The 18489-nt window shown below is 43.7% G+C and overlaps 1 protein-coding gene across 1 annotated transcript in view; it reads right to left on the bottom strand.

The window, feature by feature from the left end:
• Positions 1 to 16587: 16587 nt before the first annotated feature.
• SLC35F2 (solute carrier family 35, member F2) overlaps positions 16588 to 18489 on the bottom strand; it is a gene marked incomplete at its 5' end in the record, with an annotated part of 14086 nt that continues 12184 nt past the window's right edge. The window contains one exon of the mRNA XM_009577525.1: positions 16588 to 16905. Within this exon, the coding sequence (XP_009575820.1) occupies positions 16687 to 16905 (219 nt within the window). The remainder of the gene's footprint in view (positions 16906 to 18489) is intronic.

Below are 18489 nucleotides of genomic sequence, written 5' to 3' on the forward strand. Positions count from 1 at the left end.
GGGGCTGCTAGAGATTAATCCCCCAGAGGATTTATCACCAGGGTTTGCAAGGTGCAGACAGCCCGCCTGCGAGTGCTAAGCTGCAGCAGTTTGTGGCAGGGCTACAAGCCCCAGCGAGGGCAAGGCCGGGCATGACGGCTGCAGCAATAAGTGGGCAGCAGTTCCCCGGTTGCAGGCAGGACTTCCCCAGCGAGTCACAGCTTCCCACCCAGCACCAGAGCCACCGCCAAGGGCTGCCCTTTCGTGCTTCTTGGATGCTGAGTCCTAATTATGTTGCACATTCCTCCCCACTGAAAGCAGCTGACAGGTCTTGGGGAGAAAATGCGTGCCTCAGTGCTGCTACTGAAGGTCCAGACGGTCTCTTTCCCCAGGGAGCATTGGGGAGTAGTGCAAGGGAAATCGTGGAGGAGTCCCCATGGGAGTCTTCACTGCATGGACACCCGTGCTCCTGGCCTAAGAAAAATGCTTTGTGGTGCGTTAGACCAGAGCCCGCAGATCCCAGTGCTGTGGTGAGCGGCGAGGGCCAAGCTGAGCGAAGAGAAAAGTGACTGTCCTCCCCTGGGCAGCCCTGCATGGGAGAGGAGAGCTATCCCCCCTGCCCAGCCCCGGCAGAGCCTCTTCCCCCGCCGGCCCTGGGCCAGGGCTGTCCCCCTCCCCAGATGCGGGATCACTGCTTCCCACAGGTTTGCCTTCCAGTTTGCTGTGAGAGATTAATTTTCCCCTTTCAAGCACAGGTCCAAGCGGGACTTTCACAGGGGCAAGCCTGGGCCCCCAGCTAGTCAAATCTTATTTTGATGACCATTGGCCAGCTTTTCACCATGGAGCGTCGCTCTGAGGCATCTTCTCCCCTGCAGCCCCTGAGATGCACTCCAAACCCTTTCCCTTCTGGGCCATCCAAACCACTACCCCACCATGCAATGGTTTACACTAAGTGTCTAATGGAAAGTTAGAGTCGACCTCTCCATTCCTCAGACCTTTGGAGACGGAGGATAGGATTTATCCGACCTCACGCAGACATCCCCTGAAGGCAGGAGCTGGGGCGTGGGCTCCACCACCTTTTTCTTCTTGCTTCTGCTGCTGTTGTGGAGACTATGGGTGGCCAAGGACGTGCCGTGGTAGGCCATGGCCAAAAACTGATCCTGACTGAGAGGCTGAAACTTAAATGATTTAATATCTATATGCTCTCAGCCTTTGAGACAATGGCAAGAAAGACAGACTGTATTTAAAATATTAAAAGCTCCTCAGTGGAATGTGATGTTATTAATGTGACATTTATTTGCATGAGACCAGTGATATTTATTAATACTTGTCACTCATAATGGACATGTTTTGCAGAAACGCGTTTTGATCTATCATTCCTTGTCATCTGATTACTGTTACTAACTGCCATGGCTTCATGATTTGCTGCTTTTGGATACCATAGATCACTTGATTCACACATGATTGTCATCTTCCTGACTGAGCGTTGTAGATTTTATGAACAGGAGTCTCTTATCTCCTCAAGAATTACATGCAGATAATTTCAAATTTTTAATGACTACCTCTAATTTATAGTCTCCTAAACATTTGATAAATAAAAGTTCTTTACAACACCCAAAAAGCAGTTTCAGCAAGTGCCCTCCCAAAGACATTATCATCATTATATTTTACTATAATGGTAGTGTCAGAACACCACCAGAAAGCACCGAGCAGTTAAATAACCATAATATCCCTACCTTAAAGTTCTTATATCTATGCACAACAGTATAAAAAGAGGTAGCTAAACATACAGATTTTATTTGCATTTAATGCAAATGAATGCATGAGGAAGCACAAGAAAACTAACAATGCTACTGGTTGAGGAACTGGGGAAAAAACATTTCCACTGACACAATCAAATATATTATTCTTCCTTCAAATTATCCAGCAGAGAAAACTTGCACATTCAAACACCTGGAAAATTGTGACTCACCTGACTTTTACTGATAATAATATCCTATGTAATTTTTTGTTTGCTCTATTTACCCAGTCCTCATCTTCAGGACACCCTGCTTCCTCCCACCCCTGCCCACCCCAGCACTCTACAATGACAGTGTCCTCTGAGCTATCAAACATCTTTGATAAGAAGAAGGTCTGCAATGAGGTATATCAGAATGTAAGCTACCAAATTGTGTTTTGCTTTGAGCTTCTTACTTCAAAAAGGCAGAGGAAGCCCTTAAAATGAAAACTCTTGCTCTGTTTTTTATTAGCAATTAATACGGAGCCCAGTGAATGAAAACAACATTGAAAAATGAAGAAAATGCTTCATAAAATTACATTATGCAAATTGTTTTAATGGAAAAGCATGCTTACTTTATTAGAGCCCATATTGCCTGCTCTACAGTCATGTTCTTAATCAGACTAATTGCTCTTGCTTCTGCAGTTTAAAGGAAAGGCAGGGATGCACGCAATTGTCAATGTAGATTAAAACTCATTTACAACCTCAAAATCCGCACTGTGTTCTGCAGCAGCTCAGCTGAGCCACAGACACCACCCCCCTCTCCTCTGCCCGAGCTTGACGACATTGAGAGAGGCAAGAGTTTCTTGCAGGAGTGCTGAAGTGTGGTTGTGGTAATGCTCTTGCTCTGTTTTTAATTTAACCAGGCTATCTCGCACAACAAGATGACAAGTAAGCACCCCAGGAATTGAGGTGGATGTGCATGGACATCTACTGGGTTCACAGTAGCAGTACTGCTCTAAAAACTTGTCCCCTAGATGATAAGGGCCTCTGGAGCAAATTCACACATGCAGAAGAATTGCTGTATATGTGCACGAGGTGCACAGAGAATAGAAAGGCAGTTAACCTTCCCTGTACTTGTCCATATGGGAAAGACGATTTTTATATGGGAATACAGCGATGACACAGAGTGCTGTTCTGGAATAGCTTATTTGACTAGAACAGTGATAGTCAATTTGCCATGTCAGACAAAAGCATCCAAGAGCTCACATGCTCTACCTAAAGGAAAGACTTCCGTAATAACCCCATTCTCCATATGGGTTTTCCACACCAGAAACAAAAGCCTGCTCAACAAGCTTGGATCTTGCCATGCCTCAATATGATACTTCAGTGACTTTTTTTGCAGTAATAATTTCAATGGTACACATTTCTGGTAGCACCAAAATAAGGTATCTGCAAAATGAGACATGATTGTCCTTCCTTCCGCTCTCTTGGGCTGCAAACAATGTGAGAAACTTCCCATTTCCTACCTACAAAGTAGATTTGTTGCCAGAAGAGCTGGATCTCAATGTGAAACATGAATAAAACCTTCAGATCATCAAGTCCAGCTCTCTGCTCTTGCAGGATTTTACTTGGAGAAGGGCTCCAAGCCAGTTAAATCAACGTACAATTGGATTTGGAGCTTGGCTTTATTTTTCCTCTTGCTCTGGTTTCAAAACACCAAAGGTCAAAGGTGGGCCATTACTGTGAATTCTTGCACAAATAGGGAAGACTCAGGTCCCTGTGTGTTGTCAGCACCACGATTACTTTGCGAAGAGCCTGTGGAAGTTTTAAGTGGAGAAACAAAGAGTTGGGTTACTACTGCCAGCTTCAAATAGTTAGGTATCACGAGTCAGATTCCCCCAAATGCAAACAATTTTCTTTAAATAGCAGCAACTAAGGAGCTCTCTTGACTTAAGCCATTATTACTCCTCTGGTCCACATTTCCTCTGCAAGCACAAGAGTAAGAAACTTACTTTTTGTAAAAGGCAAGACCCTCACCTCATCTCAGATCTCCAGGACCCACAGGTCTAAAACCTCCCAAGGTGACTAAAAAAATCACAGGAACAGTGCTAAATAAACTTGTCTCCAAATGCTGGTTTGGTTTCCAAGTGCATTGACTTGGCACCTGGGTAAGTGTTGTGTTTCTTCTCTTTTCTTCAGTGCTCTTTTGTTTCACATACAGGGGAAAAAGCAGTGCTTTTTCAGAAGGTAGTGTGATAACATCCTTGCAAGTAAGTCCAGAGTCTTTTTTTCCCCTTTGAAATGCCTGAGATTATGAGATACTTTCAAGTTAAAAAAATTCCAGAGAAAGAAATTTCTTCAGAAGTGTCCTTCGAGTCAAAGATAAAAGTGATGCCCAGCAGGTATAGGCTAGGAGTAGTTAAAGGAAAGATGAACTCCCAGCAGAAGCTGTGAAATTCACACCCTCTCATTCTGCTACTGTATAAGACTACACCATTCTCTTCCTAATCTTCTTTTTTTTCCCTATTCACTGGCTGTGCCAATAAATGTGCAATATATCTGCCTGTGAATCTGCCTTTTTAGCCTAATTATCCTGCTGTTTATGATGTTTTCTCTGAGAACAGGACTTAGACCATTAAACATTTTGTGCAGTGACCCTGCTCCATCAAGAGATGACACATCTGCACGCCTCTGCAGCAAGTGGAGGACACCCCAGGACTGTGGGAGCAGGCACCAGCTTGGACCTCAGGAAGATGTTCTTCAGCTTCCAGGTTTAGCAATGATCTTCTGATACATCAGTGAGCATTGAACATCATCTGCCTTGGTAAATCCGAGATCCTGGGAAAGTTCATTGATATTCTGGAATTATACATTTATACGCAATGCTAAGAATGCAGGAAAGGCTAAGAGCCTTTTGCAAGAAGGGGGGAAAATTAACCTGGAAAGGCAGGGTAACCACTGAGACCAGGTACCAAAACAGATGCTGATGGTGAGAGGAGTGTTTCTGAGAAACCTGCTTTTGTCTCCTGCAAATCTGTATTACCATTTCAGCCCATATTCCTCAGTTGCCCTCATGCCAACCATGCTGGTTCTCACTCTGATTTAAACCTGGGACAAGCCAAGGAGGGAAGCTCAGCCTCAGGTCTGTGTCCTCAACTCTCTAATGCCACCTCCAGCTTCCCCCAAAAAGCCAGGTATGCAGAGCAGTGACACATTGCCGCCTGTTCTGGTAGGGCAAGTTATAATGCTGGATTCATTGGTGCTACAACATAAAATCAATGATGTCCTTTAATGAACATCAGGAAGGAAATGTCATTCTTGTCTGGCTAGATGAATTAACTTCTAGAAATTAACTACATTCCTAGCACATCTCTAACTCACAGTTCTTTAAGATTGTTGAGGACCAGACCACTCACAAGCTACTTCTCATCTCTAACTCCAGAAGCATTTAAAAAGGAAGCTGGTGTCTTCTAGTGCCTAGGAAACTTGAGTTTGGAAGATCAAATTCCTTTCCCCAGCCACCTGACAGTCCTGTGGCAGACCAAGTCTCCTGGCTCAGCCTCTGGGGTCCCAGCTATCAGCACAGCTGTTCAGACCATGGCAGTTTCATTGTGTTATCTGAGAAGTTGTAATAAAATAGCTTCTTTCCATGCTTTCTAAGTAACCTGTACTTCACACACCCCCATTGTGCCGGTATTGCAGCCAGAAACCCAATAAGCCTGTGCTGACTCCTGTATACCCAACCAGCAGCCAAACAATACCATAACCCCGGTATGCAAAGTGCTTTTAATACACTTCTAAGTTAACTAAATGTTGCTGATGTTCTCTGATAAATAAAAGCCCTATAAACTGTTCCCAGTGGCACAGTACTGATCAGGGAGAAGTGTACCTCAAGGCAACTCCTTTACACTGAAGTTTTATATCAAGAATATACTGAAGCTTCACCATAAATAATTAAATATCTTTCTAAAATATTAATGCAGTTTGTTGATGGCTTCTGTTTTGCTTATGGTGTTTCAAAGGCGTTGACTGTAGGCAAGTATAGATCTTATCTCTGATGAAAAAAGGCTTTGAAAATAGTCTAACACCTTTGCAGCTGAAAGTCTTTCTCCAGACAGAGACTTTTAACTGAAATGTGCTGTCTGCAAGGCAGCACTCCTAAAAAGAAAGATCTAAAGATCAAAACAGAGCACAGTAAAGTCACTACAAACAAATCTATTCGGTGTTTGACCAACTAATGTCAGCCACTTACAAATGACAGAAGTTTGACTCCATAAGGCCACTTCCAGAAATATGCTAGTCTAGGTAGAGACGGTCTGGAGCAATAATTGACATTATTTCCAAACTAACTAATACCAAAAGTGGTTATCCAAGGCACTTCAGTGCTGAGAAATCAGATAATAGACTGTAGTAAATCACTTTCCTTACTAAAGTTCCCCTCCATTTCAGAAGAGCTTACGGGTATCAAGGCTGATGGCACCTAACAGATGAATACTATCCCACTTTCTGGAGCCAATCATTATGCTGCAGATAATTAGAACTGCATTTTTAAACTTGGAGAAATGTGACAAAGCTTTTCCAATTATTTTTCTCTTCGGAAAGATTCAAGATTTCAAATCAGCTGATGAGGGGACACAGAGAGGAACCTGGAGTATTCCAGTCTGGACCCTCCACCAAGCAGAGGGCACAAATGCCACAGCTCTGGCACCAGCTTTATGACTTCAATACCAGTCTAAGCTCACTCTTCTAAGAATGATTCTACCTGGCCAAGAGCAACTTTTGTTGTGAGCCACATGCCCTCTGCTCCCAACAGCTCCAAGCCTATTCATCGCTAATATTTCTGTGCTGTTTGTTGATGATGGCAGCCCGGTAAGGGCAAGTGTCCCAGTAGCTTGCACTGAACACTAGGGATTTCATGTCAAGAAAAGAAGCTTTATATTAAAAGAAACAGAGAAAATGAGGTACAGGATCAAAAAATCTTCTGCTAGCTTATAAGTAGAGTCCTAGGTGTGGAAAAGCAACCCCCACATCCTGCCTTTGTGCCACCACAGTAAAATAACCACTTTCAAAATGCCAACATTAAATCGCCTCCTGTTACTTCGGTAAACCTGCAGATGAGCATTGCTAATCTCTTGTACCGAATGCAGGAAGCTATTGTTTGTGTTATTATCTGCTGAGCACAGATTCCAGCGCTGCACATAACTGCAGGGCATTGGTATGCTGGAGCTCGCCTGCTCTGGTGCTTATGTTAACGTAAGTACCAGTGTAAATGGTCAAACTCATTATTCCCTCCTAGGAATGTGCTCTCTCCATTTCAAAATGAGAACAAAGTGCTTCTGTTGACTCCTGCGGCTTCGTCAGACACCCAGAGCAAGGTTTGCCTGCAGACCTGTCATTGCAACATGACCTCGAGTCAGTTAGGTCATTTCAAAATAAAAAGAGAATATTGAATGTCACTGGCAGATGATGAAGTTCTGTACTAAGTAGATAAAGCCTACATACATTTTTGAGGAACATGAATGAAAAGAATAAGCAGATAAAACTGAAATGTTGCTAGACCTTGGAGTAGAAATGTGGTTTTCTGGGGCATGTTCTGCCTCAGCTGGGCAGGAATAACAGAGCAGGGAGCAGAGGTGTCAGAGGGGATGTTCTCCTGCAGCCTGCCCTGAATCATGGTCCTGCCTGCATCACTGAGATTCCCAGCAGCCTCCACTCATGACAGAGCTTAAGCAGAATAATCAAAGTCCTACGGCTTCGTAGCTCAATCCATTTACCTCTATAAAGAAGGATGTGAATATCTTCCTCCCCACCTCATGCAGCACCCACCTTTGGTGGTGTCATGTTGGGGCACAGACACTTTCCTGAGTGCCTCGTCCATCTTCCAAAAAGGACACTTTCAAAACTACCAAAGCACTTTCAAATGGCTTTTGTATAACATTATTCATCTAGATTCTTTTCTTAGCAACTTAGCATCAAAATGTCACCACCTGATCAAAGCGCTGGAATTCACACTACTTTCCCTCTTTGCTTGAAGAAGCAACATTATTAACTAGGTTATCAGAATAAAAACTTAACATGGTATGTATTCACAATATTTTGCTCCCACTAATTAATTTCTGACTGAATACCCTGCCAGAGGATCAACTTACTACTGAGATAGAGATCACAGCACACAGAAGCTTAATTGGATGGGAAGAAGTCCCAGAAGGACACAACTCCGCTTCATCTTCGTGCTGAGCCGGATCGAAGGCTGCTGCGGGCTGAGCAGAGCTGGAGTCGCGTGAGCTTGTGCAAATGCAGTTGTGATGGTTTGCTGGTGGTGGGACTCTCATTGCAAGCATTGGAGCATGCACAGGACTGTGTCCTTCATAATGAAGAGGGGGTTTAATCAGCTTTGCATGACTGAAGCAGGCAGGATTACATGTCAGCGACAGGATGGTCAGGTGTTCAACGGCACCATGTCCATGCTGGGATGTCAGCGAGCCTCAGGTCTGCCTATGCAGGACACATCCCCAGGGCTGGCAGAGGTAGCTCTTGTTCGGGTGACTCCGAATTGCCCCATCACACCACGGCGTCCTTGCAAACAACCCCTTTCCGTGTGGCCTTCAGCAGCAGAGGGGGAAGGTGGTGAGGCCAGGGGTGGGCACTGTGCCCATGACCCTCGTTCCTGGGGCCCACAGGGCCGCTCAGGACTGCATCCCACCTGCCAGGACCATGCTGCCAGGAGCCACTGCAGAGGGACATATCCATAGTCAGGCAGGACTAACCTTGCTGTGGTTGATCACAGAAAGGGGAGAGCAATGCATACAAGTTCATTTTAGCCAGCATTAGTCAACCAAAGCAGGAAGTTGACCAAAATTCATCCAGCAAAAGCATCCATAGGACAATCCCTTACTGGGAGAAATTAGATGGGCAACTGTCATCTGCTTAAAAAAGGGAAGAGAGTGAAGGATTTGGTCAGAGGTCAGCACCTGTCCTGCACTGACCTTTAAGGCCACGACCAGTCTTGGTTTCAGTACGTGGTCGGTACTGCATAGACACAAATCCATTAGCTTCGTCTGGAGGACATGGGGCACAATCCTCAGAGGAGCCCTTCCTTGAGGCTAACAGTTGATCCAGTAACGAGTAACTCAACATGCAGCTTCCCCAAATTATAATCAAAACTGAATATTGGATCATTTTAATGAAATTTCTCTGATCTGTCACTTCTGCTAACGGAATGGTGGTTAAATGGCCCAGGGCAAACTGAGACAGTCCCTGTGGAAAACTTCATAACACTACCAGCAAATTAAAAAGCAAAATGCAAGTCTTCTTTAAAACAATCAATTCAGTTTGTTACAAACCTGACTCCGAGTTCTGCCAGCAGCCTGATAATGCTACTAAAAGACAATTGTACTCTCACAGAAAGAAAGGGTAGCGGTTCTTCAATTCTCCTCATTCAATACTAAGATGAAAGGTCCTTTTCTTTACAAAAAAGTTGCTAGCTCTCAGTAGACCATAATCCTTATGTTGGATTCTGTCCTGATTTAACCCCAGCTGGCAACTGGGCACCACACAGCCGCTCGCTCACTCACTCCCGGTGGGATGGGGGAGAGGATCGGAGTAAAAGTGAGAAAACTCATGGGTTGAGATAAAGACAGTTTAACAGGTAAAGCAAAAGCCACATGCGCAAGCAAAGCAAAACAAGGAATTCATTCACTGCTTCCCATCGGCAGGCAGGTGTTCAGCCATCTCCAGGAAAGCAGGGCTCCATCACGCGTAACGGTGACTTGGGAAGACAAACGCCATCACTCCGAACGTCCCCCCCTCCTTCTTCTTCCCCCAGCTTTATATGCTGAGCATGACGTCATAGGGTGTGGAACATGCCTTTGGTCAGTTGGGGTCAGCTGTCCCAGCTGTGTCCCCTCCCAGCTTCTTGTGCACCCCCAGCCTTCTCGCTGGTGGGGTGGGGGGAGGAGCAGAAAAGGCCTTGACTCTGTGTAAGTCAAATACAAAACACAGCCCCATACTAGCTACTATGAAGAAAATTAACTCTACCCCAGCCAAAACCAGCACAGAGTCTTAAGGTTAACAGCCTGGGTTGGGACATTTGTCTTTTGAAATGCCTTTCATGCTTGGATAAATCATTCCCTTCCCTCGATGCCGTATCTTTTTTCCCAGGAGTCATTCAAAAGTGATCAAAACATCCGTGAAGCAACTGTAGATGGGAGAGACAACAGAACCTCAAAATTGCAGGGAGTTTTGAAAACACCTACAGAAACCCAGATGGGTGTTTGATGCAACATTTTATGTTTTATTAGCAACAGTCATAGTAGCTCACTGGAGCCCCTGAAGTGACTCGCTCGCTCCGCTGGGTGACTTGTCTCTCCCTCATCCCAAACACTGCAGCCCATCGCGGTGGACAATCCTGACTTTCAGAGCAGCATTAAGGGATGAAGAGTGCACGCTCTGCAAATTCATGGCTGCCTTCTAACAAAAACAGACCTCGCTGAAAGAAAACATGGCCCAGGCATGTGCATGGGCTTGACATTTAAGAGACTGTCATCACACCGGCATTAGTGAAGTTCACGTGAGATGCATCCTCAATTTCAGGAGATAAAACCATCCTGCTAGACTGTGACTCACCCGCCACACCTTTTCAGACTCTTTACAACTAAAGAAAACCCCAAAATAAGAAGTCCTCCCTGCTGCCCTGGGGGAAGCCCCATGGCAGCTCCTGCAAGGGTGAGGGGTGGGCGAGTGGTGCCTGGCGCCCTGCCCTGCCTCCCCGTCTTTCTGTGCAAACAGAGCAACCGTGACCTTCCTCAGATTAAGAAAAACAACCAGAATAAGAGCAAAATCTCTCTGACAGAGCACAGTGTGTGTTGCCGTCCACAACCTGGTGCAATGCAGAGATAAGACCGCATCTCACGTCTGCACGTATGAAATCCATAGGTAGTCCTCAGATTGTATCTATCTAGAGAATACAGACATTTCTCATGTTAGCACAACTAGACAAACACTGTAGAAGGAAGGAAACGTATTTTCATGCACGCGGATTCCTGTTTCACTAAATTCATAATCTTAATATCGCATTAACACGGCGTGTGCCTTTATGCTGTAATTGCATTCCAGCTGCCTGAATGCTCCTCTTAATTTAGTCATGCTACTTTAGCTTTGTTGTGAGTTACAAATCATTCTTGCTCTCAGGAAACAAATTAATTTACAGATGTTGCACGAGATAGGATTACCCAGCAGGATTTCTTTTTTTTAACACATGCAATGTATAAACTTTATTAAATGAAAGTAATTTCTTCAGGGAAGTCCAACAGACACTTACACGGATGGCAGAGAGAGACAAATTACAAAGATTTTTGAGCTTCAAGGAGCATCGCAGTCTCCTCGCAACTGACTTGAAGGAGCTCTGCTGTAAACAATAAAGCAAAGCAAGAACACCAGTAGTATCCTGTACCTGTACAGGTTTTTAAGTACTCACTGATTTTTCAAGGGCACAAATATTATGCGCACACACACATATTATCATCAGGACATGAAGTGGTGGCTTGTTTGAGGTTGGTCGCATCTTTCCACCCTGAGCAAGCTTTTTCAGTCAGTTCAAATTTTTATTGTGGTTTTGGTTAATTTTTCAAGGAGGGGGTGTTTTATTGATTCAATATTTTGAAGCTAAAACCTAAAAGATTCCCCACTTTGTTACAAAGATCTGTGTATGGATGAGCTATCTACCTGGTTTATTAAATAGTATTTATTTAAATAAAAATGAGTTAAAGCAAAACCAATCTTTTCTAGACTACCAGCAAGCAGCCATACTCTTGTGCAGTCCTCTTCCTGCCACATTTACGCTATTTCCAACCACCCCCTTGGTCATGCATTTACTGAGTTACATTGTCGTGTTGTGGAAGGCGCACTTTTGCTGATCAGAGTGCTGTTTCTAATTAAAATAATTAGATACAGTGTCGATAGATGGTGCTGAAGAGCAGCAACATTGCCCTGGACTGCAGTAGCATCAGGAATATTCCTAAAAAATTGCAACCGCTGTCACTAGCTGCTGTTTACATAAACCTTCACTGACCTGTACTTCTGGAGATATTGCACTGTTTCCAGCCATCAGTACATAATAAGCTTTGGTATTTCTATAAAAACATCTTAACATTCTTAAATAAACATGAAAGTTTCATTTTGTACAATAATAATATGTCTCTCTAATTTTTTTAGCCATCTTCGATGCCTTCTTTGGAAGTTGTCTGTAACGTAGTTTCAGTATACGCTGTCTGTTCTTTTGGAGTACTCTGGACACTCTGACACTGCGATTTATGAGAACAAAACACACCTTTCACCTGTAGTCCCAGTGATCTTTCTGCCTGTGCAAGCTCTGCTCATGGTATTGACAGGTAGGGAGACCGGCTGGAGATGAGCTGGTAAAACAAAGTTTGTTTTGAATAGGGTGATGTCATGGGCTTGAGTTTGGTGATACTGACCCCAGGCCACACATTTAAGATGAAAATATCACAACTGTTCCCAGCTGGTAGCTTAACAAAAATACATCAGTCTTGAAGGGCATGGGAATCTGCTCTTGGAGGCTGCGTACTCTCAGAGAGCTCTGAGAACTGTAACTTTCTCTCTTCGCTCTTTATATATCCAAGAGCCAGCTCATGAAAAGATTCAATCCTCCTACTCTCAGAAGAGATGAATTTCATATTGCTTTGGGAATTTAATATCAAGATTTTAAAGAGATGCTGCAACTTAACTAAAACCTACAATTCTGAGCAATCAGATGCAATGTGTTGACCTGTGTTGTACAAGAAATCAGATTTTTCCTTCTGGCTATTTTCTATAAAATCTATGACTTTCAGTCTTGAATGCTCTTATACAAGAGAAAAATTAAATTGTATTGGGAGAGGAGTGAAGGGTGCACACTTTGGATACCACTGCACACCAATCTTCTGGAACCAGCCATGGGCTTCCCATAGTTGCTAAACAAATCTCTCTGTGCCTCTTTCATCTCTCACATAAATCGTAAAACTTCCAGTTTGGATAGGCCCTTACTACAGACACCAATGCCATTAAGAAAGGGGCATTGCACTTGGTTGGGGTCTCTAGACTTGGCTTGGTTCCACCTAAAACTAGGCACCCTAAACAAGAAATCTCACTAAACAAATATTGGCATCTCCAAAGGAGAACTGAATTGCTCCCTCCAAGGACTGGAAAGAGAGAGCTCAGGAGGGTGAGACACCTCGGATGCTGTTTGTCTGATGAGAGTAGGTTTAGGTGTAGCCCCAAGTTAAAAATGAAATGCTGTAACATCACAGCTCATCAGGTCTAACACTTAAATTGCTTAACACTTGAATTTTGGTGGAAGACCAAGACAGTCCCAGGATCCTTCACTCTGCATTTTTAGGAATCTCTGTCTGCTTGCTCAAAATTGTTCATATTGATCATGTAGCTTGTGCAGCTTCTCTCTGTCAAACTTCCTAAACTGATTGAAATACATATTTACAAGACAGATAAGTATAACTCAATGAAATATCCCACAATACATAAAGTGTGAGTGAATGGCACTGACAAGAACTGATATGCTTGTCCCAGACATCACATCGTATAGAACTGAGTATGTGCGACTTAGGAAAGGTCAAAAGTCTTAAAATAGCTGATGTCCAAAGCTGATGTCTCATCCTTTCCCTCAAACTCTAGCACAGATAACGTCACCACCCAATTACTGCCGCACTGATTTTTTCTTTTTCCAACACATCATGACATTCTGATGCCAGATAATTTTTGATGTCTTGTAACCAAACCTTGGAGGGAGGCTGGGAGTCACACATTTTTATTTGGATACTTGGGTTTAATGCAAGTGACAGCTGGATTTTTTCTCCAGCTTATTCCAGTGTTAAAAAGATGCGTGTTAAAGACTCATCCATGCACCTTCTCTCAGAGGTACCAGATGATCTGGCATATGCAATTCATTAACGGAACATTTGCTTCCCCAGGAGCAATACATGTGTCACTTGTGCTCTGAAGCAATGCATCTTTCTTAAGGAATCTGCACCAACCTCCTTCCCACGCATGGGACAGACAGCGAGTAGGGGTGGTATATCTGGCCCCCATCCCACGCAGGGCAGGTTCAGGGGACCAGCGCCCCGGGCTTAGGACTTTGCAAGGCCAGGCTTCAAGTACCTCTTCTGCCCAGAGCCTGGACCACACCACGGTGCCAGTTTGTGATGCAGAGCCCTTCTGCAAGTCAGCTTTGCCTCCTTTTTGCCCAGGTAGACACTCCGCAGAGACAGGAGTAGGAATTTAGGGTGAGGAAGGGTAGGACACCAGGCGTGCACAACCATCGGTGTGCTGCTGGCCACCCTCCCGGGCTGCTGGAGGAGCCCCCCACATCCAGTGGGGTCACAAGGAGAGAAACGAGAGCCTTGCATCATGGGGATGGCAAGGGCATGACAGAAAGATTGACAAAAAATAGCAACCTTGTCCTCGCTGGAAGCTTGAAAGACCTTCCAGAGCTTCTTGGTGGCATTAATAGGCATCTTAACATTAGTTACCAACAACGTGGCACGAAAATCTTTTGTATGAAGTTAAATCACAGCCTGTGTCTGTGAAACAGAGTTTTTAAGTTTTCAGTTCAGAATATAAGCCAGCCAAATATAAGAATATAAGCTGTCCCAATGTAAGTGATGGGGAATCTGAGCTGGCACGCTGCCCCGCACTGCTCCCCTCTCCTTGCAGCTCAGCAGAAGCCCTGTCCGGCCCAATTCATTTGAATCAGTCATATTTTAAAATACGATAGTCATATTTTAAAAGCCTTGGAAGAACAAATCCGTAGTTAATGGGATGTGTTTGTAATCTCACGTGTTTTACACAATTTTCATTTCAGTGGTCTATATATTGAGAAGATTAGTTACTGCCTGTGCACTCACACCACTCCACAAGGTGCTCCTGCATTTTGAAGACCAGCCAAAGTCTGAGTCAATACACGCTTCTATGTACTTTAAGATAAAACCTACATTATGTTACCACTGATTATACCACTAATTATAGAGAATAAAATACCATCCCCCCTCAAAGGGAGCATTCTACATGGGAGGGGACTGAGTATCCAAATTAAAATTAAAATTAATACAAACCTGGATGCAATACAGTGTTTAGAAATATAACATACTATGCTGCCACAAGCATGACCTTTGTCCTGTTGTAGTGACAGTATGGAATAATCACCTAATTAAAACATTTTTGCGATTGCACTTCAATTACCAAATGTAGGTGTTTCCCCCTTGATTCTCCTGCAATGGAGAGTTAACAGTCTTCAAGCACAGCCTGGTGGTGCTGATGGGTTTATGAAGCACAAAACCTTTAGTGAACTGTTCATGTAATAATCACCAACAGCAATGAGATCTGAGGGGTGATCCATTTCCTTTCACAGTCCCTCAAAAATGTAACCCCTAAATAACGTATCTACAAATTCTCAGAAGACATTGTCAAGGATACACTATTTCTTAACATGTAATCAAGATCTAATCCTTACTTTAATTCAGATTCCTAAGGTGGGATAACTGCCATTCCTCACATCTGGACAGCCATAGCATTTTCTGCTGAACGTTTGTTTTGCTACCGCTAAATAAAATCAGGTAAGATCTCTGCTGAATTATTTTGCTTGAATAAACTACACCAGAAGTACACAAAACCAGTCTGTGTTGTCTGATCACCAGTATCTTCAGAAAACGTCATATTTACTTCTTACGGCAAAACTCAGCCATTAAAATAATCATTTGGTCAGTAAAATCAATTAATATAATTTCGAGCAATAAAGAAATTCTAGCTTAAAAAAAAAAAAAACAAGAGCCAACTCTTCAGCTGCTGAAAACTTTATTCTTTTGTTACTTCATACACCTGAGCTATGAAGGCTTGTACAAAAAAATAAAATAAAATAAAATCCCAGTACGGTTTTACTGATGTCAAAACTGCAGCCTCATATTTTTTAATCATTTACTGTAATTATGAAGAGGGGGAGGAAAACTGCCAATGAATCTACTGAAAGCACTTAACCTTTTGGAAATTATGTCATTATTGTTGCAATGAGGATTGGCTAAGATGCTTCAGTTTTTTTAAGAAATGCAAATTTTATTAAAACCTTTCTGCAGAAATGTGTCCCATTTCAGGGAGAAATTCACTGAGAAGTGAACTTCAGTTCAAACCCTTTTGCCGTCTCACCCAGAAAAAAAAAAATCCTTTAGTTCTTACTGAACAGAGCAAGGGCCTGACTTTGTCTCCTCCACCTAGTGGGAACGCACCAAACAACAGGCTACTGAGAGAGAAAAAGAAGGGATTATAAAAACACATATTCAAACTTCTCTTACTAGCAAAAGTCGAAATAAAATACTTGTAGCAGCCCCAGCTGCAACAGGGAGTGCAGCAATATAAAGAGATGAACATTTGGGTGGAATGTAAGAAGCAAATCCTCCAGCGGAGGAATGAAGTCCATCAGCACGTGGAAGGTGTACATATGTAATACGGCTTACAGAACTAGATCCTGTGAGAAGCTGAGTGGCTTTTGCAAGACACTATTTGAGGGTACCCGGTGCTGAGGTGTGGGAACCATGAAGCCCTCAGATAGCATCTTGCAGATTTGGGCCCCTAATGCAATATAAAACATATTTGCTCCAGTTAGTGACCTGAGAGCATGCTTTGGCTTAGTTTTTCCCCCAAGCATTTTCTGTTAAGTTAATTAAGCATTTAAAAATAACAGTCTCTCACTTCCCAGAGACTCCACATAAATACTACTCTCTCTTCTTCTAAGGGCCAGGTTTTCTGCACGGGTAAATCAATACAGTTCACTGATTGAGGATCTGGCCTTAAAAGTCTATTCAGTGCATTAAAACCAGCGCAGCATGACATGAGCCTTGGCAGCAGAACAATTCTCCAGATTAATATTTGAGGGAAATTTGGCAGTAAAAAAAAAAAAAGCTCTATTTTGAAATGCTGCCATTTCTTTAATCAGTGCTGACCACCACAGTTTCTCCTCTTGTGAACTGTACAGTTATGGCCGGAGTTTCACTGTCATTCTCCTCCAGCTTTAGTGCAGCGTTGTCCAAGCCGGTGCTGCCGGGCTGTGGCAAGGCGGTGGGTTCTGCCGTCCGAGTTGGAGTGGAGCAATACAAGATGAAGCCCACCATGATGATAACAAAGGACAGGATATAAAGACCTGAAAACTGGCAGAGGAAAGAGAGATGCATTAAGTCTTGTCTGATGTAACAATATGTCAATGCTGCCTTGTTTTAAGAATGTGAAAGCTACCCTTCCTTTTAAAAATTATTTTAACTGGGATTATCACCACGATCTGTATTCGGATCTGAAAATCAAAATTCAACAGCTCCATTCACTGATAGACTCAAGGCACTGGCTGGTTTTCTCTGCATCTCATCCTCAACACTGCCGGACACGGAGTTTCCTTAGGTCTACATACAAGAATCTCAACAGAGAGAACAAATGCCTGTAAATATGGTGATACTGAAGGATAGTTGTTTACACATGTGAATGCTGAAACACTGTACCCCTAAGAGAATTTTTTTTCAGCACAGCCAAATATTTCAGGTCCTGGCAAGAGATGAATCTCTCTGTCCTACTGCAAGTCACCAGAGCAGCTGGTTCTCTGCACAGCTCTCTTAACCATCTGCAGGGCTAAACAAATGTTATTACTGGATCAAAACTAGTTTGATTTCTACACCCAGCAAGTCCTTGAAGAGAGGGAGACTGGGGCTCCTTTTACAAGATCAGCATTTGTGCTCTGTTAAGTATGGTGTGTGGTAAGAGTATGAACTGCCAAGGTACATCGGGTATTTGATTCACTATCATTCACTTGCCTGTTAAAAGTCCAACAATTGCTGAGATTCATCCACGTTGACAGAAAAATAAATGCTTACTTCATATCACCAGATTCAATAATACAAAGTGTTCAAGTTATTCACACCCAGGGACACTTTTTCAGCAGATTTGTTGAAGTCCTCCATATTGCCCTTGCCAAACCACACTGATTAAACAGTAGGATGAAGGACACAGCACATCCTACATCCCTCTGTCAATATTCCCTAACCTCCTTAGCTTCCTTAGATGTGCTTGAAAAACATGTTCTAGTTTATCAAGCAGCAGAGCTGGATGAAATGAATGATAAGACCTGGACAGTGCACTCTGATCCAGAAAAGACTGAGGCATCTACAATTAAGGCATTGCAATTCCTAGCTGGTAGTCTCTTGGCTCGGAAACCCTTGGACAGCACCATGCAAAAGGAAAAGCAGACTGAAACACACTGGCCTTGCGATACATGCCCTCTCTCCTCACCTTGCTGGCTGTTTGCCCAGAGGAGCTTGGACTCAAGCATTCACTCTGCTCAGGAGGAATCACCAAGCTCTAAAGACGTCCTGATGGAGGCAGCAGCAGCGTCCGTGGTCCTACCCCTTACTGACCCATTCCCATCAAATGGGCAGAGCTTGGGTCTGTATCAAGGCACCTGCACAACTTCTCCAGAGTGCAACCTAAGGCCACGAGTGAACATGTGCTTGTACGCAAGGACACGCGGCTGGCAGGCGCGGCTGGGTGGTCGCAGTAACTGCCAGACCCCCTCTCGCAGTGTGTACAAGGCAGTAGGTGGCTCTAATCCTGCTCAGAATTAACTCCTCTGAGAGTGGATACACAGTCACCAAGCCAGGGTGCCAAAGCCGTTGCAGCACAGCTGTGATTCAAGGCCTGCCTATGTGTTTGCAGCTATTGATACAGGTGAACCTTAACCATGCTGCTCC

Source organism: Fulmarus glacialis, unplaced genomic scaffold, assembly GCF_000690835.1.
Source record: "Fulmarus glacialis isolate BGI_N327 unplaced genomic scaffold, ASM69083v1 scaffold3640, whole genome shotgun sequence".
Lineage (NCBI taxonomy): Eukaryota > Metazoa > Chordata > Aves > Procellariiformes > Procellariidae > Fulmarus > Fulmarus glacialis.